Genomic DNA, 27,308 nt, shown 5'->3' with positions numbered 1-27,308 from the left:
CCCGGCTAACCTGTGGCGGTGGGTGCACCATCGACGGGACCGGAAGATCCTGCCGGCGTGGACAGCCGGAAAACTCCAGCCTTAATGTGAATGTTGGTGTTGGACTTGAGAAAATGGAGAATATGTTCCGAATGAGTGAGGATCAATGTCACACCAGCAGCTCCCAATGAAAAGATTGATAGGGGCTAAGAGGCCAGATGCAGCGAATACTGAAGATAGGTCAAAGGTGCCAGAGGGCGATTCCTGACCTTGAAGTGGACACAGAGGCAAAGAAGAGTTCAGCATTCTATATATTTAAATATAACCACATATAGAATCATATATTTCAGACTTTTACCATCATCATTCATGCTCTTGTTTTAGATTCTCAATCAAACTGGTTCACATTTTCTTCCATCTTTCTATTTTCAGATATAAAAGATGCAATTAAAGTGCGGATTAGTTTGAACACTGCCCTTGGAAAAAATGCCGTAAGATTAATTTTCTTATCAAAAGATCGTGAGAATTGGGAACGGGATTTAATTTGATTTGATTTGATTTATTATTGTCACATGTATTAGCATACAGTGAAAAATATTGTTTCTTGCACGCTATACAGACAAAGCATACCGTTCATAGAGAAGGAAAAGAGAGAGTGTGAAATGTAGTGTTACAGTTATAGCTAGGGCGTAGAGAAAGATCAACTTAGTGCAAGGTAGGTCCATTCAAAATTCTGATGGCAGCAGGGAAGAAGCTGTTCTTGAGTTGGTTAATACATGATCTCAGACTTTTATATCTTTTTCCCAACGAGAAAAGGTGGAAGAAAGTATGTCCAGGGTGCATGGGGTTCTTTATTATGCTGGCTGCTTTGCCGAGGCAGTAGAAAATGTAGACAGTGTCAATGGATGGGAGGCTGGTTTGAGTGATGGACTGGGCTTCGTTCACAACCTTTTGTAGTTTCTTGCTGTCTTGGACAGAGCAGGAGCCATACCAAGCTGTGATACAAGCAGCAAGAATGATTTCTATGGTGCATCTGTAGATGTTGGTGAGAGTTGTAGCTGACATGCCAAATTTCCTTAGTCTCTTGAGAAAGTAGAGGCTTTCTTAACTATAACGTCTGCATGGAGGGACCAGGACAGGTTGTTGGTGATCTGGACACCTAAAAACTTGAAACTCTCGACCATTTCTACTTCATCCTCATTGATGTAGACAGAGACATGCCCTCCACAACGCTTTCTGACGTTGATGACTATCTCCTTTGTTTTGTTGACATCGAGGGAGAGATTATTGTTGTCGCACCAGTTCACCAGATTCTCTATCTCTTTCCTGTACTCTGTCTCGTCATTGTTTGAGATCCGACCCACAGCGGTGGTGTCATCAGCAAACTTGAGAATCGAGTTGGAGGGGAATTTGGCCACACAGTCAAAGGTGTATAAGGAGAATAGTAAGGGGCTGAGAACACAGCCTTGTGGGGCACCGGTGTCGAGGATGATCGTGGAGGAGGTGTTGTTGCCTATCCTTACTGATTGTGGTCTGTGGGTTAGGAAGTTCAGGATCCAGTCACAGAGGGAGGTGCCAAGTCCCAGGCCATGGAGTTTGGAGATGAGTCTCATAGGAATAATGGTGTTAAAGGCTGAGCTGTAGTCTATGAATAGGAGTCTGACATAAGTGTCTTTGTTATCTATGTGCACCAGGATTGAGTGTTGGGCCAGGGAGATGGCGTCTGCTGTGGAGCTGTTGCAGCGATAGGCAAACTGTAGTGGATCCAGGCAATCTGGCAGACAGGAATTGATTTGTGCCATGACTAACCTGGAGTAGTAACCTGGAGTAATGGTGTAGACCATTCAGCCCCTTCAGCTTCCTCCACCTTTCTGTAAGATCATGGCTGATCTAATTGTATCCTGTAGATCGAGATTACTCCAGAGTAAACATGTTCTCAGCATCCCCCTGTCAAGGCCCTTCAGGACATTTTGTGTTTCAATGAGATCCCCTCTCATTCTTCTAAACTCCATTAAGTACAGGCCCAACCTGCTCAACCTCTCCTCATAAGACAACTCCTTCATCCCAGGAATCAGCTTAGTGAACCCTGTCTGAGCTGCCTCCAATGTGAGAATATCCCTTCTTAAGTAAGGACACCAAATTTGTACACAGTACTCTAGGTACTGTCTAACTAGTGTGCCCTGTACAAATGTAGCAAGACTTCCCTGCTTTTATATTCCATGTAAGAAGTCTCACAACACCAGGTTAAAGTCCAACAGGTTTATTTGGTAGCAAATACCATAAGCTTTCGGAGCTTGCTGCTCCTTCGTCAGATGGAGTGGTCTCTGTTCTCAAACAGGGCACAGACACAGAAATCAAATTACAGAATACTGATTAGAATGCAAATCTCTACAGCCAGCCAGGTCTTAAATGCACAGACAATGTGGGTGGAGGGAGCATTCAACACAGGTTAAAGAGATGTGTATTGTCTCCAGACAGTACAGCTTGTGAAATTGTGCAAGTCCAGGAGTCAAGCTGTGGGGGTTACTGATAATGTGACATAAATCCAACATCCCGGTTTAGGCCGTCCTCATGTGTGCGAAACTTGGCTATCAGTTTCTGCTCAGCGACTCTGCGCTGTCGTGTGTCGTGAAGGCCGCCTTGGAGAACGCTTACCTGAAGATCCAAGGCTGAATATATTTTATATTCCATCCCCTTTGCAATAAAGGCCAACACTCCATTTGCTTCCCTGATTACTTGTTGTGCTTGCATGCTAATTTTTTGTGATTCCTGTGTAAGGACACCCTCTGTACCGTAGCATTCTGCAGCCTCTCTCCATTTTAATAATATTCTGATGTTCTATTCTTCCAAACAGACTGGACAATCTCACATTTTCCCAAGTTGTACTCCATCAGTCAAATTTTTGCTTGTTCACTTAACCTGTCCAAATCCAATTGCAGACTCCTCCTCACAACTAGCTTTCCTGCGTATCTTTGCATCATCAGCAAATATGGCTGCAATATAGTTGGTCCTTTCATCTAAGTCATTAATATAGATTGTAAATAGTTGAGGCCCCAGCATTGATCCCTGTGACACACCACTAATTACAGTTTGCAAGCCTGTAAATTACTAATTTATTCCGGCACTCTATTTCCTGTTATTTAGCCAATTCACTATGTGTTAATGTATTACCCCTAACATCACGAGCTCTTATCTTGTGCCGTAACCTTTTTATGTGGTGCCTTAATGAACGCTTTTTGGAAATCCATATATTCTACATCTACTGGTTCTCCTTTATCCAACCTTCCTCAATGAACTCTAATAAATTTGTCAAACATGATTTCCCTTTCACAAAACCATGTTGACTCTGCCTGGTTGTATTATGATTTTCTAAATGTGCTGATACTACTTCCTCAGTGGTGGATTCTAGCATTTTCCCAATGACAGATGTTAGGCTAACAGCTGTTATAATTGAGGGTGTCTAAACCACTGGGATCTTTCCATTATCTAGGGAATTTTGGAAGATTGCAACCAATACATTCACTATTTCTGCAGTCAACTCTTTAAGCACCCTGGGATTCAGGCTCAAGGGGCTCATCAGCCTTTAATCCCATTATTTTTTCAATTATCTTTTCTCTAGCGATTGTGATTATTTAACATTCCTTCCCATCTTTTACTAATTGGTTTTATATTTTTCTTGAGATTCTTTGTGTCTTCTACTGTGAAGGCAAGATACAAACTACCTGTTCAAAGTCTCTACATGTGTTTATTTCCCATTATTACTTCCCCAATCTCATCCCATATGAAACAACACCCACTTAAGCTATTCCTTTCCTTTTTGTAAGATTGGAGAAGATTTTTCTGTCTGGTTTTATGTTTCTTGCTAATTTTCTCTCCATCACTAATTTTTTCCTCTATTATGTTTTGGTCCATAAGATGTAGGAGCAGAGGTTGGCCATTTGGGCCATTGCGTCTGCTACATCATTCAAAGAGATCATGGCTAATTAATCTTAGTTCCACTTTCCTGCCTTATCCCCATAACCCTTATTCCCTTACTGATTAAATATCTGTCTATCTCAGCCTTGAACATACTGAACGACCCAACCTCCACAGCTCTCTGTGGTAAAGAATTTCACAGATTCACTACCCTCTGAGAGAAGAAATTCCTCCTCAGCTCTGTCTTAAATGGGCCCTCCTCACTCTGAGATTATGCCCTCTGGATCTAGACTTTCCCACAAGGAGAAACAACCTTTCAGCATCTACTCTGTTAAGCCCCCTGAGAATTCTATATGTCTCAATAAGGTCGCTTATCATTCTTCTAAACTCCAATAAGTAGAGGCCCAACCTACTTAACCTCTCCTCATAAGAAAATCCTCCCCACCCAGGATCAACCTAGTGAACCTTCCCTGAACTGCCTCCAATGCCAGTATATCTTTCCATAAATGAGGGACCAAAACTGTTCAAGGTATTCCAGGTGTGGTCTAATTAGTGCCTTGTATGGTTTTAGCAAGATTTCCCTATTTTTTTGTAATCTGTTCCCTTTGAAATAAAGGCCAGCATTCCATTTGCCTTCCTGATTACCTGCTGGACTTGCAAATCCTCTATGCTGCGGCTTTCTGCATTCTTTCTTCATTTAGATAATATTCAGCTCCTTTATTCTTCCTACCAAAATGCATAACTTCACATTTACCTGCATTATATTCCATCTGCCAAGATTTTGCTCACTCACCTAATCTATCTAAATCCATCTGTAGCCTCTTTGTGTCATCCTCATCACTTGCATTCCCGTCTATTATTCTGTCATCTATAAGATTGGCAATAGCATATTCGCTTCCCTCGTCCAAGTCATTAATATATATTATAAATAATGGCACTAGGACTGATTCCTGTGGCACTTCACTCGATACAGGTTGCCATCCTGAAAATGTCCCTCTTATCCCAGCTCTCTGTCTTACATCAGTTAGCCAATCCTCTATCCATGCCAATATAATACTCACAACACCTTAGGCTTTTACCTTATTAGGTAGACTTTTGTGCAGTACCTTATCAAACTCTTTTTGGAAATCCAAGTATATTACATCCACTGGTTCCCCTTTACCTATCCTGCTCATTAACACCTTAAAAAATTCTAATAAATTTGTCGGGCATGATTTCCCCTTCATGAAGCCATGCTGACTGATTACTTTATGCATTTATAAATGCCCTGCTATTGCATCTGTTATAATGGACTCTTAACATGACAGAAGTTAAGCTAACTGGCCTATAGTTGTCTTGTGTTTGTTTCTAAAATATTCCTCACCTCCTCGCCTACCATTTTGCAGAGTTATACATCTTTTCTCTCAATTTGATACCATATAGGCGGCACGGTGGTGCAGTGGTTAGCACTGCTGCCTCACAGCACCAGGGACCCGGGTTCAATTCCTGGCTTGGGTCACTGTCTGTGCGGAATTTGCATGTTCTCCCCCTGTCTGCGTGGCTTTCCTCCAGTTTCCTCCCACAGTCCGAAAGGCATGTTGGTTAACTGCATTGGCCGTGCTAAATTCTCCCTCAGTGTACTTGAACAAGCGCCGGAGAGTGGCGACTCGGGGATTTTCACAGTAACTTCATTGCAGTGTTAATGTAAGCCTGCTTGTGACGCAAACAAATAAACTTAAAAATAACATGCTTCACTTCCTTAGTTAGTCAAGGACAGTGAATCCTTCTCATTGATTCCTGCTTTCTCAATGGAATATATCTTTGTTGAGAGTTCTGAAGTGTCTCCTTAAATGTCTGCCGTTGAATTTCTACAGGTTTGCCTTGTAATCTATCGTCCCAGTCCGCTTTAGCTAACTTTGTCTGATACCTTTGTAATTGCCTTTATTTAAGTTTAGGACACTAGATTTCATAGATATCATAGAATCCCTGCAGTGCAGAAGGAGGCCATTCAGCCCATCGAGCCTGCACCGACAACAGTCCCACCCAGGCCCTATCCCCATAACCCCAACTATTTACCCTGCTAATCCCCCTGACACTAAGGGGCAATTTAGCATGGCCAATCCACCTAACCCGCACCTCTTTGGACTGTGGGAGGAAACTCACACAGACCATTTAGACCTGCATTTCCCACCCTCAAACAGATGATGAAGTTTTATCGTATTATGATCATTATATATATTGGGTGAATTTGCCCATTCCGCCCACCACAGGAATCGTAGCGGGCAAGGTGTGGACCAGGAAAGACCCGTTGACTGAGATTTTCCGGTTTCAGGGCGATCGTGGCTGGAAAATCCCACCCATTGTAACTATACAGAGTCCTATCATTTTTAATTTACACTCTAAACATTCAGTGACACTCTGTGAACTTCAGTGTTTAGTTATATTCCTGTGTAGTACAGTCACTGGCCCTGCTGAATGGTTAGTTAAACTGACTAGACGATAATGATCAGTAAGGTTCAGATGTTCTCCTGCCATTCTCATTTCACAAAAGCAATGAAATTATATTTGTAGACTAAAATGTGAAAATTTTGGTAAACTACAGAGTGCAGTGGATGAACCAGCATGGTAAACAGGGGGTATAACAGTGGGTGAATGAACAGGGTAATCAGTGAGTATAACAGTGGGTGAATGAACAGGGTAATCAGTGAGTATAACAGTGGGTGAATGAACAGGGTAATCAGTGAGTATAACAGTGGGTGAATGAACAGGGTAATCAGTGAGTATAACAGTGGGTGAATGAACAGGGTAATCAGTGAGTATAACAGTGGGTGAATGAACAGGGTAATCAGTGAGTATAACAGTGGGTGAATGAACAGGGTAATCAGTGAGTATAACAGTGGGTGAATGAACAGGGTAAACAGTGAGTATAACAGTGGGTGAATGAACAGGGTAAACAGTGAGTATAACAGTGGGTGAATGAACAGGTTAAGCAGTGAGTATAACAGTGGGTGAATGAACAGGGTAAACAGTGAGTATAACAGTGGGTGAATGAACAGGGTAATCAGTGGATATAACAGTGGGTGAATGAACAGGTTAAGCAGTGGGTATAACAGTGGGTGAATGAACAGGGTAAACAGTGGGTATAATAGTGGGTGAATGAACAGGGTAAACAGTGAGTATAACAGTGGGTGAATGAACAGGGTAATCAGTGGGTATAACAGTGGGTGAATGAACAGGTTAAGCAGTGGGTACAACAGTGGGTGAATGAACAGGTTAAGCAGTGGGTATAACAGTGGGTGAATGAACAGGTTAAGCAGTGGGTACAACAGTGGGTGAATGAACAGGTTAAGCAGTGGGCATAACAGTGGGTGAATGAACAGGTTAAGCAGGGGGTATAACAGTGGGTGAATGAACAGGGTAAACAGTGAGTATAACAGTGGGTGAATGAACAGGGTAATCAGTGGGTATAACAGTGGGTGAATGAACAGGTTAAGCAGTGGGTACAACAGTGGGTGAATGAACAGGTTAAGCAGTGGGTATAACAGTGGGTGAATGAACAGGTTAAGCAGTGGGTATAACAGTGGGTGAATGAACAGGGTAAACAGTGAGTATAACAGTGGGTGAATGAACAGGTTAAGCAGGGGGTATAACAGTGGGTGAATGAACAGGGTAATCAGTGGGTATAACAGTGGGTGAATGAACAGGTTAAGCAGTGGGTACAACAGTGGGTGAATGAACAGGTTAAGCAGTGGGTATAACAGTGGGTGAATGAACAGGTTAAGCAGTGGGTATAACAGTGGGTGAATGAACAGGGTAAACAGTGAGTATAACAGTGGGTGAATGAACAGGTTAAGCAGGGGGTATAACAGTGGGTGAATGAACAGGGTAATCAGTGAGTATAACAGTGGGTGAATGAACAGGGTAAACAGTGAGTATAACAGTGGGTGAATGAACAGGGTAATCAGTGGGTATAACAGTGGGTGAATGAACAGGTTAAGCAGTGGGTACAACAGTGGGTGAATGAACAGGTTAAGCAGTGGGTATAACAGTGGGTGAATGAACAGGTTAAGCAGTGGGTACAACAGTGGGTGAATGAACAGGTTAAGCAGTGGGTATAACAGTGGGTGAATGAACAGGGTAAGCAGTGAGTATAACAGTGGGTGAATGAACAGGGTAAACAGTGAGTATAACAGTGGGTGAATGAACAGGGTAATCAGTGGGTATAACAGTGGGTGAATGAACAGGTTAAGCAGTGGGTACAACAGTGGGTGAATGAACAGGTTAAGCAGTGGGTATAACAGTGGGTGAATGAACAGGTTAAGCAGTGGGTATAACAGTGGGTGAATGAACAGGGTAAACAGTGAGTATAACAGTGGGTGAATGAACAGGTTAAGCAGGGGGTATAACAGTGGGTGAATGAACAGGGTAATCAGTGGGTATAACAGTGGGTGAATGAACAGGTTAAGCAGTGGGTACAACAGTGGGTGAATGAACAGGTTAAGCAGTGGGTATAACAGTGGGTGAATGAACAGGTTAAGCAGTGGGTATAACAGTGGGTGAATGAACAGGGTAAACAGTGAGTATAACAGTGGGTGAATGAACAGGTTAAGCAGGGGGTATAACAGTGGGTGAATGAACAGGGTAATCAGTGAGTATAACAGTGGGTGAATGAACAGGTTAAGCAATGGGTACAACAGTGGGTGAATGAACAGGTTAAGCAGTGGGTATAACAGTGGGTGAATGAACAGGTTAAGCAGTGGGTATAACAGTGGGTGAATGAACAGGTTAAGCAGTGGGTACAACAGTGGGTGAATGAACAGGTTAAGCAGTGGGTATAACAGTGGGTGAATGAACAGGGTAAGCAGTGAGTATAACAGTGGGTGAATGAACAGGGTAAACAGTGAGTATAACAGTGGGTGAATGAACAGGGTAATCAGTGGGTATAACAGTGGGTGAATGAACAGGTTAAGCAGTGGGTACAACAGTGGGTGAATGAACAGGTTCAGCAGTGGGTATAACAGTGGGTGAATGAACAGGTTAAGCAGTGGGTATAACAGTGGGTGAATGAACAGGTTAAGCAGTGGGTACAACAGTGGGTGAATGAACAGGTTAAGCAGTGGGTATAACAGGTTGTGAATGAACAGGTTAAGCAGTGGGTATAACAGTGGGTGAATGAACAGGTTAAGCAGTGGGTATAACAGTGGGTGAATGAACAGGTTAAGCAGTGGGTATAATAGTGGGTGAATGAACAGGTTAAGCAGTGGGTATAACAGTGGGTGAATGAACAGGTTAAGCAGTGGGTATAGCAGTGGGTGAATAAACAGGTTAAGCAGTGGGTATAACAGTGGGTGAATGAACAGGGTAAACAGTGAGTATAACAGTGGGTGAATGAACAGGTTAAGCAGTGGATATAACAGTGGGTGAATGAACAGGTTAAGCAGTGGGTATAACAGTGGGTGAATGAACAGGGTAAACAGTGGGTATAACAGTGGGTGAATGAACAGGGTAATCAGTGAGTATAACAGTGGGTGAATGAACAGGGTAAACAGTGAGTATAACAGTGGGTGAATGAACAGGGTAATCAGTGGGTATAACAGTGGGTGAATGAACAGGGTAAACAGTGAGTATAACAGTGGGTGAATGAACAGGGTAAACAGGGGGTATAACAGTGGGTGAATGAACAGGGTAATCAGTGGGTATAACAGTGGGTGAATGAACAGGGTAATCAGTGAGTATAACAGTGGGTGAATGAACAGGTTAAGCAGTGGGTATAACAGTGGGTGAATGAACAGGGTAAACGGTGAGTATAACAGTGGGTGAATGAACAGGTTAAGCAGTGGGTATAACAGTGGGTGAATGAACAGGGTAATCAGTGGGTATAACAGTGGGTGAATGAACAGGGTAATCAGTGGGTATAACAGTGGGTGAATGAACAGGTTAAGCAGTGGGTATAACAGTGGGTGAATGAACAGGTTAAGCAGTGGGTATAACAGTGGGTGAATGAACAGGGTAAACAGTGAGTATAACAGTGGGTGAATGAACAGGGTAAACAGTGAGTATAACAGTGGGTGAATGAACAGGTTAAGCAGTGGGTATAACAGTGGGTGAATGAACAGGTTAAGCAGTGGGTATAACAGTGGGTGAATGAACAGGGTAAGCAGTGAGTAAAACAGTGGGTGAATGAACAGGGTAATCAGTGGGTATAACAGTGGGTGAATGAACAGGTTAAGCAGTGGGTATAACAGTGGGTGAATGAACAGGTTAAGCAGTGGGTATAACAGTGGGTGAATGAACAGGTTAAGCAGTGGGTATAACAGTGGGTGAATGAACAGGTTAAGCAGTGGGTATAACAGTGGGTGAATGAACAGGTTAAGCAGGGGGTATAACAGTGGGTGAATGAACAGGTTAAGCAGTGGGTATAACAGTGGGTGAATGAACAGGGTAAACAGTGAGTATAACAGTGGGTGAATGAACAGGTTAAGTAGTGGGTATAACAGTGGGTGAATGAACAGGTTAAGCAGGGGGTATAACAGTGGGTGAATGAACAGGTTAAGCAGTGGGTATAACAGTGGGTGAATGAACAGGTTAAGCAGTGGGTATAACAGTGGGTGAATGAACGGGTTAAGCAGGGGGTATAACAGTGGGTGAATGAACAGGTTAAGCAGTGGGTATAACAGTGGGTGAATGAACAGGTTAAGCAGTGGGTATAACAGTGGGTGAATGAACAGGGCAAACAGTGGGGAGACAGGGTGGTGAACTGTGATTTTAAAATTCATTGAATGCTCCTTGTCTGCAGTTTTGCTTTTAAGAGTTTGTCAAAAAGCACTTACTAAGAAACAGTGGGAGAAAGAATAATCCAATCTGCTAATCCTGAACTCTAAGCAATGAAGAGAAGCTAAAAATTCTCTCCCTCCCTTATCCCGCCCTCTCTCGGGAGAAAAGTCTCTCTTCATCTTGACACCACCCCAGTTACTCGTACCTTGTTCCGTCACTCTGTCGTACAGTGACTCAGGGTGATTACAAGACCGAATCACTGACTACTCAATAAACACGCTGTCGTGTGAAAGCAGTTTTGCTTTACCTGTTTCGATAATGGGTCAGAGGTAATTATAGCTAGAGGAACATTGCTCTTATTTACTGGATGCTGTTGACTCGGTCTTATCTGCTGGGCGTTTTGCTGCCAAGTTTTATTGCTTTGTGAGCCTCTATTATAGTGTAGTAGCAGATGCAGGTTTATTTTGTCACTGCTCATTAAAATCTTAGTTTTAGTCAGCACAAAATCATATCGGAATTAACCCTTGCAGCATTCTGGCTGAGTTTACTCATCTAGGAGTCAATCTGTGTGTTATATGCCACATAGAAATGACATATTTCATACCATGCTGCATAACCTGGATCACATGTTGCTATGGTGATATCGTGGGATGGATATTTCTTTAATATCCAGACTTGGGCGGCACGGTAGCACAGTGGTTAACACTGCTGCCTCACGGCGGCAGGGACCTGGGTTCGATTCCCGGCTTGGGTCACTGTCAATGTGGAGTTTGCACGTTCTCCCCGTGTCTGTGTGGGTTTCCTCCGGTTGCTCTGGTTTCCTCCCACAGTCTGAAAGACGTGCTGGTTAGGTGCATTGACCCGAACAGGCACCAGAGTGTGGGCAACTAGGGGAATTTCACTGTAACTTCATTGCAGTGTTAATCTAAGCCTACTTGTGACCAATAAATAAACTTGAACTTTTTTCTGATTCCCTGAAAAAACCCCACCTATCATTAGGGTTTTAAGCCAAAATTAAAGTTTGCTTCCACTTTCAAAATGGGTGGTGGGAATTCAGAGGGGCAAGAGAAAAGGAAAGAATAATCTTATTTATTAATTTACTTTCCTCAGAAGGAAAAGATTAGCATTTGTTAGGTCTGGGAGAAAATCTAGGCCTCACTACTGTTGTGAAGCTGAGTAGAATGTTAGAATTTGGTGTTTGTAAAATTATAAAACAATTATAAAATGCTAAGAGGTGAAACTATTGCATGGTCTTTTTTAAAAATGATGGGGGTTTTTTGCTCAGAAAGTAAACAAAAAATGCAGTTGCATATGCAGTACACAGACTGAAACATTGCATCAAAGGCCAAACAACAGGATTGTCTTGGTAACAGACTTCAGCCATTTGGATGTTTTGAATTTAGCCAATCAAATTTGAATCAGGCACTTAGTTACCAGCAGCCTATTAGATTTGAAATTGATGTTTTGGTAACCTGAGAACCAATCATATTGTAGGGGATGTGGATATGTCATCACAGGTGTAAAAGAACAGGCAGTGGGACAAAAAGCAGAGATAGCAACTGCCACAGCTCATAGCTTTTAGCTCAAAGCCTCATCTAGATAGCAAAGAAGAAAGAAGACAGAATATTCTGGAAGACGACAAACCTGGTTGTAATTTGGAGAGTGACTAAAATTGGATTTTTCTGTTAATAAGTGGGAATTGTATTTATCTGAACAGCATTCCATTAGAATCGTGTTTTATTCTGTTTGTTAATAGTTTAGTTAACTTGTTCACTGTTAGATAGATAAATAAATTGTTACTTGTTGACTTTAGAGAAAGTGTCAGGGAGTTATTTTGATTTAACCACTAAAAGTTGCTGAAGCGCAGATTGTACTATTTCACTTTAACAGATTATGAGGCGAGGTACTCCTGTTTGCATGGTTAAGTGTTAGTTCTCAGAGGGGGGATCAACCTCCGCTTCATAACACTACCATAGATGGTAAAGTGAAGACTGGAAAACTGCGATTCTTTGGCATTGTAAAAGGCATTTTAGAATGGGGTAAATGTAGAGCACAACCCCAAGGCAAGTCAAGGTATTAAAACAAGCGAATACAGATTGAGATTCAGTGAAAACCCATTTTAGGTATGAGGCAAGGAATAACTTCCTCACATGTGAAACTGGGATGATCTTCTGAGTATTGTCGATCTTTCATCTATCTTCATTCCATGGGTTAGCCGCACTGTGAACAATCTTTCTCCACTGATTTCTACCCTGGACATTTTCTCTTCCACCTTCTTCTGTTGGGAAAAAGATACAAAAGTCTGAGGTCATGTACCAACCGCTTCTTCCCTGCTGCCATCAAAACCTTTGAATGGACCTACCTTATATTAAATTGAACTTTCTCTCCATCCTAACTATGACTGTAACACTACATCCTGCACTCTCTCCTTTCCTTCTCCCCTAGGTACTCTATGGACAGAATGCATTGGCACACAAGAAACAATATTTTTCACTGCATACTAATACATGTGACAATAAATCAAATCAAATCATTGCCCTCACTGCCTGTCGCTAAGAGAGGCCAGTCCATGTTCTGATATTATTCATTCATGCCAACTTGGGTCTTCCTTCTACATGTTTTTCCTTGCATTGCCTCTTTTCCGAAACACTTCCCTTCTGTTCGCTTCACTTGTCCAAAATGTGTGAGCTTTCTCAATATCTTTGCCTCAGACAAGTTCCTCTTCGCACCATCGTAGAGCTGCCATCATGATATTCAGCTACCTCCGACTGCCTTTCCTGGGCAAGTGCCACTCACCTGCCATTCTGATGGGAAATCAGGCCTGATATTTTCTGGCCATTCCTGCTGGTTGATTGGCCATGATAAATTGCCCCTTAGTGTCAGGGGTTACGGGGATAGGGCCTGGGTGGGATTGTGGTCAGTGCAGACTCGAAGGGCCGAATGGCCTTCTTCTGCACAGTAGGGATTCTATGATTCTATAGCGGGACCAGAACATCCCACTGCCCGGCCAATGGTGGGCCATTCCCACCGCCCAAAATCCGATGTGTGGATGCATGGAAAATCTCACCCAGGATGTTTTCCTCCCTTTTTAGTTCCTCTGTTAAAGCTCTAACATTGTGTATTTATTACCTATCTTCAATTGGCGTTTTAGAGTCAACCATATGTAGGCCAGACCAGGTAAGGATGGCAGATTTCCTTCCAGATGGATTTTTACAAAAATGATTTCATGCTCATCGTTAGAATTTTAATTCCACATTTTAAAAAAAATTGAATTCAAAGCTCGCCATCTGCTGTGGTGGGATTCGAACCCAGGTCCTCAGGGCATATCCCTGGCTCTCTGGATTACTCATCCAGTGACAATACCACAACACCACCACCTCGCTATGTTTTACACCAGTCTGTACCAATCTTCACCTGATACTGCTTCACCTGTTTGGAGATTTGTTCGTAGACCACGGGCTAGTTTCTTCACTATCACAGCCAACCTTCCAGTTTCGTTAAAATCTTCCGAATTTGCCAGTTGACAATGGGTGTTTGAATTTATATGATTAATATTGATTAGAAACAATGGAATAATGCACAAGAAATGTGTTTGTGTCGTGGCTTTCTTGACCACAGGGAATCCAAAATCATCCGGCTCTTCACGCCAGTGAGATCTTCTGGCCCCGTCGACGGTTCACCCCCACTGCGTGTTTCCCGGCGGCGTGGTGCAGAATCAATGGGAAATCCCGTAGTTAGCAGCGGGACTGGAAGATCCCATTGCCGGCCAACAGCACGCCACCTCCCGCTGCCCCCCCGAGAAACACGCCGCAGAGGGGCCAGAGAATCCCGGCCACAATGTTTCACAGCGAATGTACTTTCACAGAATGGTCAGGTTTTGTCACATAGGGAAGGTGACAATCAATGTGGACGAAGTGAACTCACACAAACAGCAGTGTGACAATGCCAGATAATCTGTCTTCTGAGTGACTGAGGCTGGCTGCCAGAAAGAATTCAGCTGCTGTTTTCCAAATTGGGCCACCTCAGAGGGCAGACGGGTTAATCCCTCATCTGAAAGGCAGCACCTCTGACAGTGTAGCTCTCCCTCAGTACTGCACCGGCCGTATCAACCTGGATCATTCGCTCAATGGGGCTTCAGCCTATGGCAGTGACCCAGATGTGCTCTGCATTTGAGCCACAGCTGGCACCCAATGGTACATGTGATAGTCTGTTACATTCTTATCTCTAATCTGAAGACTAAAATCAGCACTGTTACCGCTGAATACGCGTGAATAGAAATAATTCTGGTCACAAACTCTGGGTAGTATTTTCCAGTTTTCCTGCCAGCGGGACTGTCTGCTCCCACCGACAATGGCGGGCTGCCTCCACTGTTGTAAAACATATCACCAGGTTCAATTCCAACAGGTTTATTTGGTATCACGAGCTTTTGGAGCGCTTCTCTCACCTGATGAAGGAGCAGCGCTCTGAAAGCTTGTGATTCCACATAATCCTGTTGGACTTTAACCTGGTGTTGTGAGACTTCTTACTCCCATTCCAATCCAACGCCGGCAACTCCACATCATGGCAAAACACGTCGGGGGGTGGGGGGGGGGGGGGGGGGGGGGGGCACGGGAAATCCTGTTGCTGAACACAGGGGCCGGGATTTTCCAGCCTTTCACATCCTGCTGCCGCTGCAAGCGAGGATGGAGAATTTGGCACTCAGCCAAATCTCCGTTCACTGCAGTGGGTCTGGAAAACCCCGCTAGTGTGAATGGCCGGAGATTTCTCCCCTCATACAATACTGCATTGTACTGGTTCAGTTTATGATTTTATGGCAGCATTATTGCGCTAGCACAGATGTCAATTCAGGCACCAAGGTGTGAAAAGTAATAAAATTGGTGATCAGCAACTTTGTTGTGTAAAAAAACTTCATGTAATTGGGCTGTACGTGACAAATCAGTGTTCAATAGGGATTTGTGTGTTTTGCAAAGATCTCCTGTGAGGATGAATACTAACCTGGTGGATACTTTGTTTGACTTCAGTACACCTGGGATGCAAGTGAGAAATATTATTTTAAATCAACAGTCGCTTTCTCCATGAGGAAATACTGGGAGGAATCGAAAAATCAGCTCATCAACTTTGTGTGAGTTATTTTGTTTCTTTACATTACTCTTAGATGCACTGTAGACTTTGCCAAGATGTACATGGAATGGAACAAAGAACAGTACAGCACAGGGGCGGCACGGTAGCACAGTGGTTAGCACTGCTGCTTCACAGCTCCAGGGACCTGGGTTCGCTTCCCGGCTTGGGTCACTGTCTGTGTGGAGTTTGCACATTCTCCTCGTGTCTGCGTGGGTTTCCTCCGGGTGCTCCGGTTTCCTCCCACAGTCCAAAGATGTGCGGGTTAGGTTGATTGGCCAGGTTAAAAATTGCCCCTTAGAGTCCTGAGATGCGTAGGTTAGAGGGATTAGCGGGTAAATATGTGGGGGTGGGGCCTGGGTGGGATTGTGGTCGGTGCAGACTCGATGGGCCGAATGGCCTCCTTCTGCACTGTAGGGTTTCTATGATTTCTAGGAACAGGCCTTTCGGCCCACCAAGCCTGCACCGACACACAACGCCTTTCTAAACTAAAGACCTTTTCCTTCTATGCGGTCTGTATCCCTCTATTCCCTGCCTTAATCTGTTTCTACCACCTCCTCTAACAGCGCGTTCCAGGCACTTACCACCCTCTGTGTAAAAAAAACTTGCCTCTCACATCTCCTTTCAATTTTCCCCCTTTTACCTTAAACCTATGTCCCCCAGTAATTGACATTTCCACCCTGGGAAAAAGACTGACTACCCATTCAATCCATGCCTCTCATAATTTTGTAAACTTCTATTAGGTCACCCCCTCAGCCTCAGAGGTTCAAGTGAAATATAAGCTCTTCTGTGTGATGGTTGCCATGGTAAGTGTGGGTCTTAACAATCGGTTAAAATAGGTTTAGGTTTGAATAAACCTGACAATAGAATGAGCTGACAATCCATTCAACTGCCAAAGTGGGATATACCTAAAAGGACTATCACCTTTCCCAACTGCAAGTGGTATGCGGTTGGTGTATTGCACCCGTCTATAAAAGGATTACATTTCTCTGTATTCTTTGTTTCAATAATTTTACTTCCCATTGTTACGTTTTGCACTTTCGTGTCAAGGGCCTAGATCTTCTGGTCTCTGGATTATCAGTGACTGGACATATGACCCAAGATGCACTTCGGGACCCCCATGTAAGACCCGCGCACTGACTATGTGGGAAGTGAGCAGGAAGTTTCCTATTCCCTGCTCCCCAGAACCCTCCGAAACGCGGGCAGTTTGAGAAGTGACAGTGTAGGGTTGGCTGAAGCACTGCAGGCCGAGGAGTTGAATGGTGCACAACTGGGGCGCTGCAGCACCACCACTGGCAAGAGAGTGAAATTACAGCATGACATGACTTGACAAAGGGTCACCTGGACTTGAAACGTCAGCTCTTTTCTCTCCTTACAGATGCTGCCAGACCTGCTGAGATTTTCCAGCGTTTTTTCTTTTGGTTTCAGATTCCAGCATCCGCAGTAATTTGTTTTTATCCAGCTTTTTTTTACAGCTTGATATGTTTACTTGGGAAATTCCCAAGCCGCCTTCTTTAGTCTGCACCTCAAAGTCAACTTCTAACTCCTCTGCAGCAGTGCAAGTATGTGATCCCATCCTCGAGTGAGTGTGGAATCTGGCTCCCCTGTCCTAGCTCCTGTATACCTTCCCCCAGAGATTCACCATGAGAAGATCTCTCCTGTTGTCTATAATCTGGACAAGTGTCTTGGTGTCCTATCTTTGAGAAGAATAGTCTCCTCTTCCTGAAGGGACACAGGGTCTTTTACATCGTCAGGAATGAGGTCCCAGATCACTGCCTCACTGTGACAGTGCAGATGGAATGGTCATGCTCATTTTGTGCACATTTTGGCTTGACTCCACGACCTTCTTACTCTGGGATGGACGTGGAACTGATAGAGCGCAGCTAACACCACGTGATGGCTTTGGGAGTTTGAATCCAGAGGTGTTCCCTGTTGCAGGGTACGGAATGTTCCAACAAGTATGGTGGCACAATGGTTAGCACTGCTGCCTCGCAGCAAGTGGGACCTGGGTTCAATTCCGGCCTCGGGTCATTGTCTGTGTGGAGTCTGCACATTCTCCCTGTGTCTTTGTGGGTTTCCTCCCACAGTCCAAAGATGTGCAGGTTCGGTGGATTGGCCAAGGTAAATTGCCCCTTAGTGTCCAAAGATGTGTAGGCTAGGGGGATTAAATACATGGGGTTACAGGGATAGGCCCTGGGTGGAATTATTGTCGGAGAGTCGGTGCAGACTCGATAGGCCAAATGGCTTCCTTCTGCACTGTAGGGATTGTATGAAATTGTTTCTTAGTCCTAACAATGTGTACCTCTAGCTGCGTAAACACGTGGGAATGATTGAGATTGATGACACTGAATCTTTCAGGTAAAAAGCAAACTTTGTGCAAATGTTAACAGAAGTCTACTTGGGCTGGAGTGCCTTAATATTAATCAGCTGCATTATTGTCTTCCACACAGAGCGGACAACGTTCATATATTCAAGGAAACCAAAAGGATCTCTTTTTACTTCCTTGTGGTGAAGCCAGTGAACACCTCCAATATTATTCCAAAGGCAGAAGTGGAACGAGCCATCAGGTAACATCTGGAACTCACTGGAATTGAGGGGTTCAGAGCTAACAACTTCACATCTGGATTGTGGTTGGCCATGTCCCTGGGCACCGCATGCGAATGTGAATTGATGATGGAAATAGGTTGCTGAGTTGCATTTGCCACAATGGTATACAAGTTGAACATTATTGGACCTCCGCATATACAAGGAAAAATGGAGTCCGTGTATAAGCTACAACTTCCTGTCACTTTTCCCATGGGGGTGCAATGATGTGGTGGACCCGATTGCCTGATTGGTAGATGCCAATCTCATAGCTCTCTGGTCGAAGTATCCCTCTGGAACTGAGCTTACCATGTTCTTGGATTGCAGTTTAGAATCATGGGTGGGATTTTCCACCTGATCACTGGGGGCATCGTTCCTGGGGGGCATCGTCGCTGGGGGGCATGGTTGCTGGGGGTCATCATTGCTGGGGGGCATCGTCGCTGGGGGGCATGGTTGCTGGGGGGCATCATTGCTGGGGGGCATCGTCGCTGGGGGGCATCGTCGCTGGGGGGCATCGTCGCTGGGGGGCATCGTCGCTGGGGGGCATCGTCGCTGGGGGGCATTGTCGCTGGGGGGCATTGTCGCTGGGGGGCATTGTCGCTGGGGGACATCGCCACTGAGCGGCATCGCCACTGGGGGGCATCGCCACTGGGGGGGCATCGCCACTGGGGGGGGCATCGCCACTGGGGGGGGCATCGCCACTGGGGGGGCATTGCTACTGGGGGGGGGGAAACGTCACTGGGGGGCATCGTCACTGGAGGGTATCATCACTTGAGGGCATCGTCACTGGGGGGCATTGTCGCTGGGGGGCATTGTCGCTGGGGGGCATTGTCGCTGGGGGGCATCGCCACTGAGCGGCATCGCCACTGGGGGGGTATCGCCACTGGGGGGGCATCGCTACTGGGGGGGGAAACGTCACTGGGGGGGCATCGTCACTGGAGGGTATCATCACTTGAGGGCATCGTCACTGGGAGGTATCGTCAGCTGGGGGCATTGTCGCTGGAGGGGCATTGTCGCTGGGGGGGAATTTTCACTGGGGGCATCGTCACTGGGGGGCATCGTCACTGGGGGGCATCGTCGCTGGGGGGCATTGTCACTGGGGGGCATCGTCGCTGGGGGGCATCGTCGCTTGGGGACATTGTCGCTGGGGGGCATTGTCGCTCGGGGGTATTATCGCTCGGGCATTGTCGCTGGGGGGTATTATCGCTCGGGCATTGTCGCTGGGGGGCATTGTCGTTGGGGGGCATCGTTGTTGGGGGGCATCATCATTGGGGGGCATCGTCATTGGTGGGCATCATCGCTGGGGGGCATCGTCACTGGCGGGCATTGTCACTGGTGGACATTGGCGCAGGCAGCCCAGTGTCAGGGATAGAAAATCCCACCTTTAGAGTCTTAGACACAAAAAGGAACTGAGTGAAGCCATGGTGTACCTACCCACTTCTGAAAGAGCAATCAGTTGAGTCTGATTCCACTCCTCTTCCCGTGCATTCTTTAGAATTTTGCTTTTTTCCACGAAACTTTTCAAAATGATGTTAGATTTTTTTGCATTCTATTTTCTGTGAAGTATTCCTTACCAGCCCCATCTAGCAAAAAGAGTTCTCTCAGCCTCAAGTTTTGTTCTTTCAAGGATGAACATCTCACCAAGCGAGTGGGTAGATTTTCCGGTTCCTCCTCCACAGTTTGATTGGTTCTCCACTCTATATTCTCCCAGCTTCTCCACTCTCGCCTCATCACTCAACACTCCAGCAAAGTGGGAGACACACTCCCTCTCAAACCCGTCCTGCCAAGCAGATACTGAGCACTGTGTTCACTGCAAGCTTCCTTATTTATAATTAATGTCTTTTGTTTGTTCAAAGAATTGAACTCGCTGGCGAGAGCGGCATTTGTTGTCCATCTCTCATTGCCCTTCAGAAGGTGGTGGTGAGCTGCCTTCTTGAACCATGATGTGGAGTTGCTGGAGTTGGACTGGGGTAGGCACAGTAAGTAGTCTCACAACACCAGGATGAAGAGGCAACGCTCCGAAAGCTCGTACTACTAAATAAACCTGTTGGCCTTTAACCTGGTGTTGCGAAACTACTTACTGCTCTTGAACTGCTGCAGTCCGTGTGGTGTAGTTAGGGAAGGAGTTTCAGGATTTTGACCCAGTGACAGGGAAGGAGCGGCGATATATTTCCAAGTCAGGATAGTGTGTGATTTGGAGATGGTGTGTTCCCAGGTGTCTGCTGCCCTTATCCTTTTCGGTGGTGAAGGTCAGGGGTTTGGGAGGTGCTGTTGAAGGAGCCTTGGTGAGTTGCTGCAGTGTAGATGGTACACACAGCTGCCATTGTGTGTTGGTGGTGGAGGGAGTGGGTGTTTTTGGTGGTAGATGTGGTGCCAATTATATGGGCTGCTTTGTCAAGGATGGTGTCAACATTCTTGAGTGTTGTCGGAGCTGCACTCATCCAGGCAAACATACTTGGAAACATACACAGAATGTACGACCTCATGAAGGTCAGTCCATGGTCTAGAGCCTGCTATTGGAAGAGAATTCATGTTATCTCATTCTTAGAAACATAGAAGCAGAAGTAGGCCATTCGGCCCTTCGAGCCTGCTCCGCCATTCATTATGATCATGGCTGATTAACAAATTCAATATCCTGATCTCGCCTTCCCTCCCATATCCCTTGATCCCTTTAGCCCCAAAGAGCTATATCTAATTTCTTTTTGATATCAAACAACATTTTGGCCTCAACTACTTTCTGTGGTAGTAAATTCTACAGAGTCAGGGGGTGAGTTACTTGCCGCAGGATTCCCAGTCTCTGACCTTCTCTGGTAGCCCAGTATTTATATGGCTAGACCAGTTCAGTTTCTGGTAGAATATAGAATATAGAAACCCTACAGTGCAGAAGGAGACCATTCGGCCCATCGAGTCTGCACCGACCACAATCCCACCCAGGCCCTATCCCCACATATTTACCCGCTAATCCCTCTAACCTACACATCTCAGGACTCTAAGGGGCAATTTTTAACCTGGCCAATCAACCTAACCCGCACATCTTTGGACTGTGGGAGGAAACCGGAACACCCGGAGGAAACCCACGCAGACACGAGGAGAATGTGCAAACTCCACACAGACAGTGACCCGAGCCGGGAATTGAACCCGGGACCCTGGAGCTGTGAAGCAGCAGTGCTAACCACTGTGCTACCGTGCCGTGGTCAATGATAACCCCCAGGTTGTTGACAATGGGGAATTCAGCGATGGTAATGTCAGATGGAGATTGTTAGATTCTCTCTTGTTGGAGATGTCAGCCAAAGAAACATAGAAAATGGGAAAAAAATGTAAAAGTTATTTCTGTGTCCGGTTTAACAATCGAGTTGGAAATTGGTGATATTTTCGGACAATGCTCAACATGTCCACATCAAATCCTCACCGTTTCAAGTTAAAAGGGATAATGCCTCTGTTAAACTAGCAGCAAGAGCAACTGATTACACAGCCTTTAGAATTTGATCGGCTTGCGGTATTGCCAGCTAACATTGAATTATCTCCCTCACATCTGATAACCATGACGATGAGAAATTTCCGAACACCTTGTTTGAGATTCCCAGGCACCAACCTAACGCAATGTTGTTTCCTGACACAGGAAGAACAGAGACCGTTTCAACAAAGCATTCCTGTTGACCGATGAGACACTAGAGTTTGTTGGTGTCCTGCCCACTCTGGCACCGAGGAGTAAACCCGCAGTGACTGTCTGGCTGGTTGTGTTTGGAGTTATCATCGGTCTGGTTTGCATCGGACTAACCATCCTGATTGTTGGCGGAATAAGAGCTCAAAGACGGTAAGTGGATGAAATCGAGTGTTAGTAAAAATGATTGTGGGCATCAGTAAAGGATCTGAGGGTCAGGAATCTGGGCAGCACAGTGGCACAGTGCAGCGCCAAGGACCCAGGTTCGATTCTGACCTTGGGTAACTGTCTGTGCACTTTCTCCCCGTGTCTTCGTGGGTTTCCTCCAGGTACTCCAGTTTCCTCCCATAATCCAAAGATGTGCAGGTTAGGTGGATTGGCCGTGCTAAATTGCCCCTTAGTGTCCAAACATGTGTCGGTTAGGAGGATTGGCCATGCTAAACTGTCCCTTAATGTCCAAAGATGTGTACATTAGGAGGATTGGCCATGCTAAACTGTCCCTTAATGTCCAAAGATGTGTACATTAGGAGGATTGGCCATGCTAAATTGTTCCGTAGTGTCCAAAGATGTGTAGGTTAGGGGGATTAATGGGGTAAATGCATGCGGTTACAGGGATAGAAGGATGGATCTTGGAAAGATGCTCTGTCGGAGCATTGGTGTAGATTCGATAGGGTGAATAGCTTCCTTCTATCCTGCAGGGATTCTATTATTTTATGATTCGGTAAAGACTGTGGGGACCAGTAAAGAATCTGGGCATCAGTAAGGATTTCTGGAATTAATAAAACTGTGGAGAACATTAATCACATAAAACTCTTTGAAGCAATGCAGAGGAAAGGTTACACTGATCGCTAGTTCTGAAGGGAAGAATGATGAGGGCCATATGGGTGTTCTAAATGACTTCAACATTGAAAAGAGACTTTGCAGAGGGAAGCTCATTGAGTCAAATAAGGGAATTGGGAATTTAAACAAGAAATATTTCTGATATTTGCTGCGTTGGGCAGATAGCGAAACATATTTATTTGCACAGGTGGTGAGCAAAAGCTGTGTGGGTTTACCTACAGCTTGTTTGAAACTGGCTGATTTACGGAAGAGATGGATGCTGTACGGAGAAGTTGATTAAATTAGTCTCCCAGCAGATGATGTGGAACGGATTGCAGGCTCTTTCAGAACCTGCTTCGCACATTCCCAGTGAAATAGAAGCAAAATACTGCGGATGCTGGAAATCTCAAATAAAACCAGAAAATACTGGAAAAACCCAGCACGCCTGGCAGCATCTGTAGAGAGAGGAACTGAGTTAACATTTCGAGTCAATGTGACTTCTTCAGAGCTAAACAGAGGGAGAAATGTGATCGATTACATACTGTTTAGGCCCAGGGGAGGTGGGGTGGGGGGGGGGGGGGGCATGTGGAGGAAAATACAAGGTCAGGAATAGGTGTTAACTCAGGAGAGATATGACAGAGTTGTCCTGGTCACAAGACCAAGCGAGTGTTAATGGTAGTGTTAAAGACTAAAGAAGGGGCTGATAGTGGTAAGATAGCTGATTGTGTTAATTACAGAACAAGGCTCAGAGCTCTGTGAAAGCTTGACAGGGGTGGGAGGGAAGGGGGGAATGAACTCTGATGGAGTGGTGATCGGGGAGGGAAGGGGGAAACTCTGCAGACAATGGGTGATCGGGGAGGGAAGCCATTGATTGTCAAGGGGTGATTGTCAGATCCTCTCTCTTTTTGGAGATGGTCATTACCCGGCATCTGTGTGGCATAAATGTTACTTGCCACTTGTCAGCCCAAGCCTGGATATTATCCAGGTCTTTCTGCATTTGGACATGGACTGCTTCAGTATCTGAGGAGTCACACATGGTGCTGAACATAGTGCAATCATCAGTGAACAATCACACTCTGACCTTTTGATGGAGCGAAAGTCATTGATGAAACAGCTGAAGATGGTTGGATCTCGGACACCACCCTGAGGGACTCCTGCAGTGATGTCCTGGAGCTGAGATGATTGGCCTCCAATCACCACAACCATCTTCCTTTGTGCCGGGTATGGCTCCAACCAGTGGAGAGTTTTTCCACTGATTCCCATTGGAGAGGTGAAGAGTTTTAGGGAGGGGATTTCAAAGTTTAGGGCCCAAGCGGCTGAAGGCATGGCTGCCAGTGGTGAATAGTTAAAATCGGGAGTTCCTGAAGAGGACGGAAGTAGAGGAACATGGATATCCGAGGGTTGTGGGGCTGGAGGAGATTAGAGATAGAATCCCTACAGTGTAAAAGGTCATTTGGCCCATACTGACCACAACACCACCCAGGCCCTATTCCCGTAACCCCACACATTTACCCTGCTAACCCCCCTGGCACTAGGGGCAATTTAGCATGGCCAATCAACCTAACCCGCACATCTTTGGAAGCAAACCGGAGCACCCGGAGGAAACCCACGCAGATACGGGGAGAATGTGCAAACCCCACACAGACAGTGACCTGAGGCCGGGAATTGAACCTGGGACCCTGGTGCTGTGAAGCAGCAGTGCTAACCACTGTGCTACCGTGCCCCCCATAGGGGGCTTTCAGGCCAAAGAGTGAGCACTGAGCAGCAGGAACCAGCTGCCTGGGGATTCAGGTAAGAACTTTCCATCTTCCTTCCCTTCGGCAGAGCAAGAAAAGTAATTGTGAGTAATAACGAAGAAGATGCCTCAGTGAAAAAAAGTGGAGTAAGCAGGGTGGTAACGCTGAGACAATGAGTGCGGGGGTGGGGGGAGCTGGGACTTACAGCAGCAACAGTTTATTTAACGGTCTATTTGTACAAAGAGTCTTATGAACTGCAGCTAACAAAGCTCAAGACTGAAGCTGCAGCAAAGCAGGGTGGGTTTCCCAGCAAAATAGAGTCAGTGGGGAATAGCAACGTAATTCAAGGTGCATAAAATCAATGCAAGTCACTTTACAGCCATGCATTATCCATGCGTGCGTTGCTGGGAGGGAGAATTCATTTTCCATTCCTGCTGGGGAACTGTGCTGTCACTGTAAGTTACCTAGCGACACATATCGAGTTGATAAGATATCTTCAGAGCTAAACAGAGAGGGAAATGTGAAAGAGGTGATGGCCTAGTGGTATTATCACTAGACGATTAATCCAGAAACTCAGCTAATGTTCTGGGGACCCGGGTTCGAATCCCGCCACGGCAGATGGTAGAATTTGAATTCAACAAAAATATCTGGGATTAAGAATCGACTGATGACCATGAAACCATTGTCGATTGTCATAAAAACCCACCTGGTTCGCTCATGTCCTTTAAGGGAAGGAAGTCTGCCATCTTTACCTGATCTGGCCTACATGTGACTACAGAGCCACAGCAAAGTGGTTGACTCTCAATTGCCCTTGGACAACTCGGGATGGGCAATAAATGCTGGCCAGCCAGCGACGCCCACATCTCATGAATGAATTTAAAAACATATTAAAGAGAAGGCAACTGCCTGATTATCGAATTTATGCAAAATTTACTCTGAAACAGTATATTGTTAAATACTGCATTATTGATCTGCTATTGGCAAATTGTCAAATTCATAATTGGTAAAGTCAATGTTTGGCGTTATGTACTTGTTCATTCTGAAATAGAAAGTAATGTTATTATTTATTCCACAATAACAGGAGGGCACAGGCACAAGCGACAGAGGGAGATAACAACGAACTTCACAAAACCAGTGAAACATCTGGGACAGATAATGAGGAGATTGCAACTGATAAAGGGATAAAGAACGAAGCTTTCACTGTGGAAGAACCATTGAACACCGAGATGTGAACCATTTTGCTCTTACTCCCAGACTTAACCCTCAGCTAACTGAGGTCATGGAAAGGATACCGAGTTAGTCATGCTTAATTATCACACTTTAATATGTTATTTCTGACCCAATTAGATGAAATTTTGCAAAGGTCTGTTTAATCTGGACTTTATGCATCCAGCTGGCCTTACCCATCAGATCTCAGCATAGAGAACAGTGCCTCTATGAAACAGGGTCCTGGGAAATCTAGGAACAAGCAACTTTTGCTATGGTCGCTTCAGAAGCAGTGTAAATTCCTCAGTGTTTGGTTGAGAGCATTAGTCACAAATTCCCTTTAGAATAAGTATTCACCTTGAGAGACTGAGACAGTATTTTGTGCTCCAGCGCATCAAGATCCTAATCAGACAGCTTTAGGTGTTGCTGTGGATAGCTTTCCCATATGCCTAATTTGTGCTGTATGTTCAACTGCTGTCTATTTATCCTGACAGAGGTGGCAAGATGAGATGCACTAAATGTCACCTGGAAATCTTGTCATATTGAGCCTAAGCCTGGGGAAGCGCAATCCCTGAAAGAGAACTATATGTTATGGCTGAGTCACTGGGAATGAATATGAGGCCAGCTCCAGACACACAGGGTAACTCATTGCTCTCCTCAGCCTGTTTCAAAGGCCATATTTGTATCAGGATCAGTTCCTTCTCCTACAGACACTGAAGCTAATCCATTATTGGATAAGGGACTCTCTCCAAAGATGTGCAGGTTAGGTTGATTGGCCATGCTAAATTGCCCCTAAGTGCCAGGAGGTTAATAGGGTAAATAAGTAGCGTTACGGGGATAGGGCCTGGGTGGGATTGTGGTCTGTGCAGACTCGTTGGGCCGAATGGCCTCCCTCTGCACAGTAGGGATACGATGATTCTATGATTCTCCACACTGCTGACTGGAAATTGGGATCATGTCGTACCCATAAAGTGCCGATACCGATGTACACACAACTCCCCCATTCTCTTTAATGCAGTAAGGATTAGTGAGGTGACACCAGCAAAAGATCCTTAAAATGGTCAATGCTGGAGTTGAAACAAGGGTCAAGGCATCTTCCCAACCATGGAATACCACAGAGCGTTCATCGCAATTTATTTACAATGTGGACTCTGCATTTAGCCATGTTCTACAAAAATGTTCCCGACAAATAAAGATGTAACAGGACCCCATTCGTTGGTTTAGCTTGGTTCATTTTTCACTCTGTGTGTGGACACCCACTCCATTGTCTCGTGGTTTTTGCAGGTTGTTGAGGCTAAATTGGAATGTACACCATGGGCGGAATTTTCCCGCCCCTGCCACGGGAATCGTAGCGGGAGGGACAGGACTATGCAAACGTCCGTTGACCTCGGGCAGGATTTCCCGGTGTTGGGGCGAGGGCAGGCAGAAAATCTCGCCCCATGTGTTTCCTGTGTGTCGTGCAATCCCACATACAGCTCAATAAAGGGAAGTACGGCACCACCAAGATAAGGAGGTTTGTGAGCATGTTGGCCTTGCTA

General features: G+C 45.3%; 1 protein-coding gene across 1 annotated transcript in view; it reads left to right on the top strand.

The window, feature by feature from the left end:
• The window catches only part of ace2 (angiotensin I converting enzyme 2), a 66,497-nt gene extending 39,517 nt beyond the window's left edge, over positions 1–26,980 (top strand). The window contains exons 14-18 of the mRNA XM_078232268.1: positions 412–470; positions 15,669–15,769; positions 18,216–18,332; positions 21,968–22,162; positions 25,646–26,980. Of these exons, the coding sequence (XP_078088394.1) occupies positions 412–470; positions 15,669–15,769; positions 18,216–18,332; positions 21,968–22,162; positions 25,646–25,796 (623 nt within the window). The 3' untranslated portion in view covers positions 25,797–26,980. The remainder of the gene's footprint in view (positions 1–411; positions 471–15,668; positions 15,770–18,215; positions 18,333–21,967; positions 22,163–25,645) is intronic.
• The last annotated feature ends 328 nt before the right edge of the window (positions 26,981–27,308 follow it).

The sequence above is a fragment of the Mustelus asterias genome, chromosome 17, assembly GCF_964213995.1.
Source record: "Mustelus asterias chromosome 17, sMusAst1.hap1.1, whole genome shotgun sequence".
Lineage (NCBI taxonomy): Eukaryota > Metazoa > Chordata > Chondrichthyes > Carcharhiniformes > Triakidae > Mustelus > Mustelus asterias.
The sequence above is the reverse complement of the archived record's forward strand: the minus strand, read 5'-3'. Positions and strand labels throughout refer to the sequence as shown.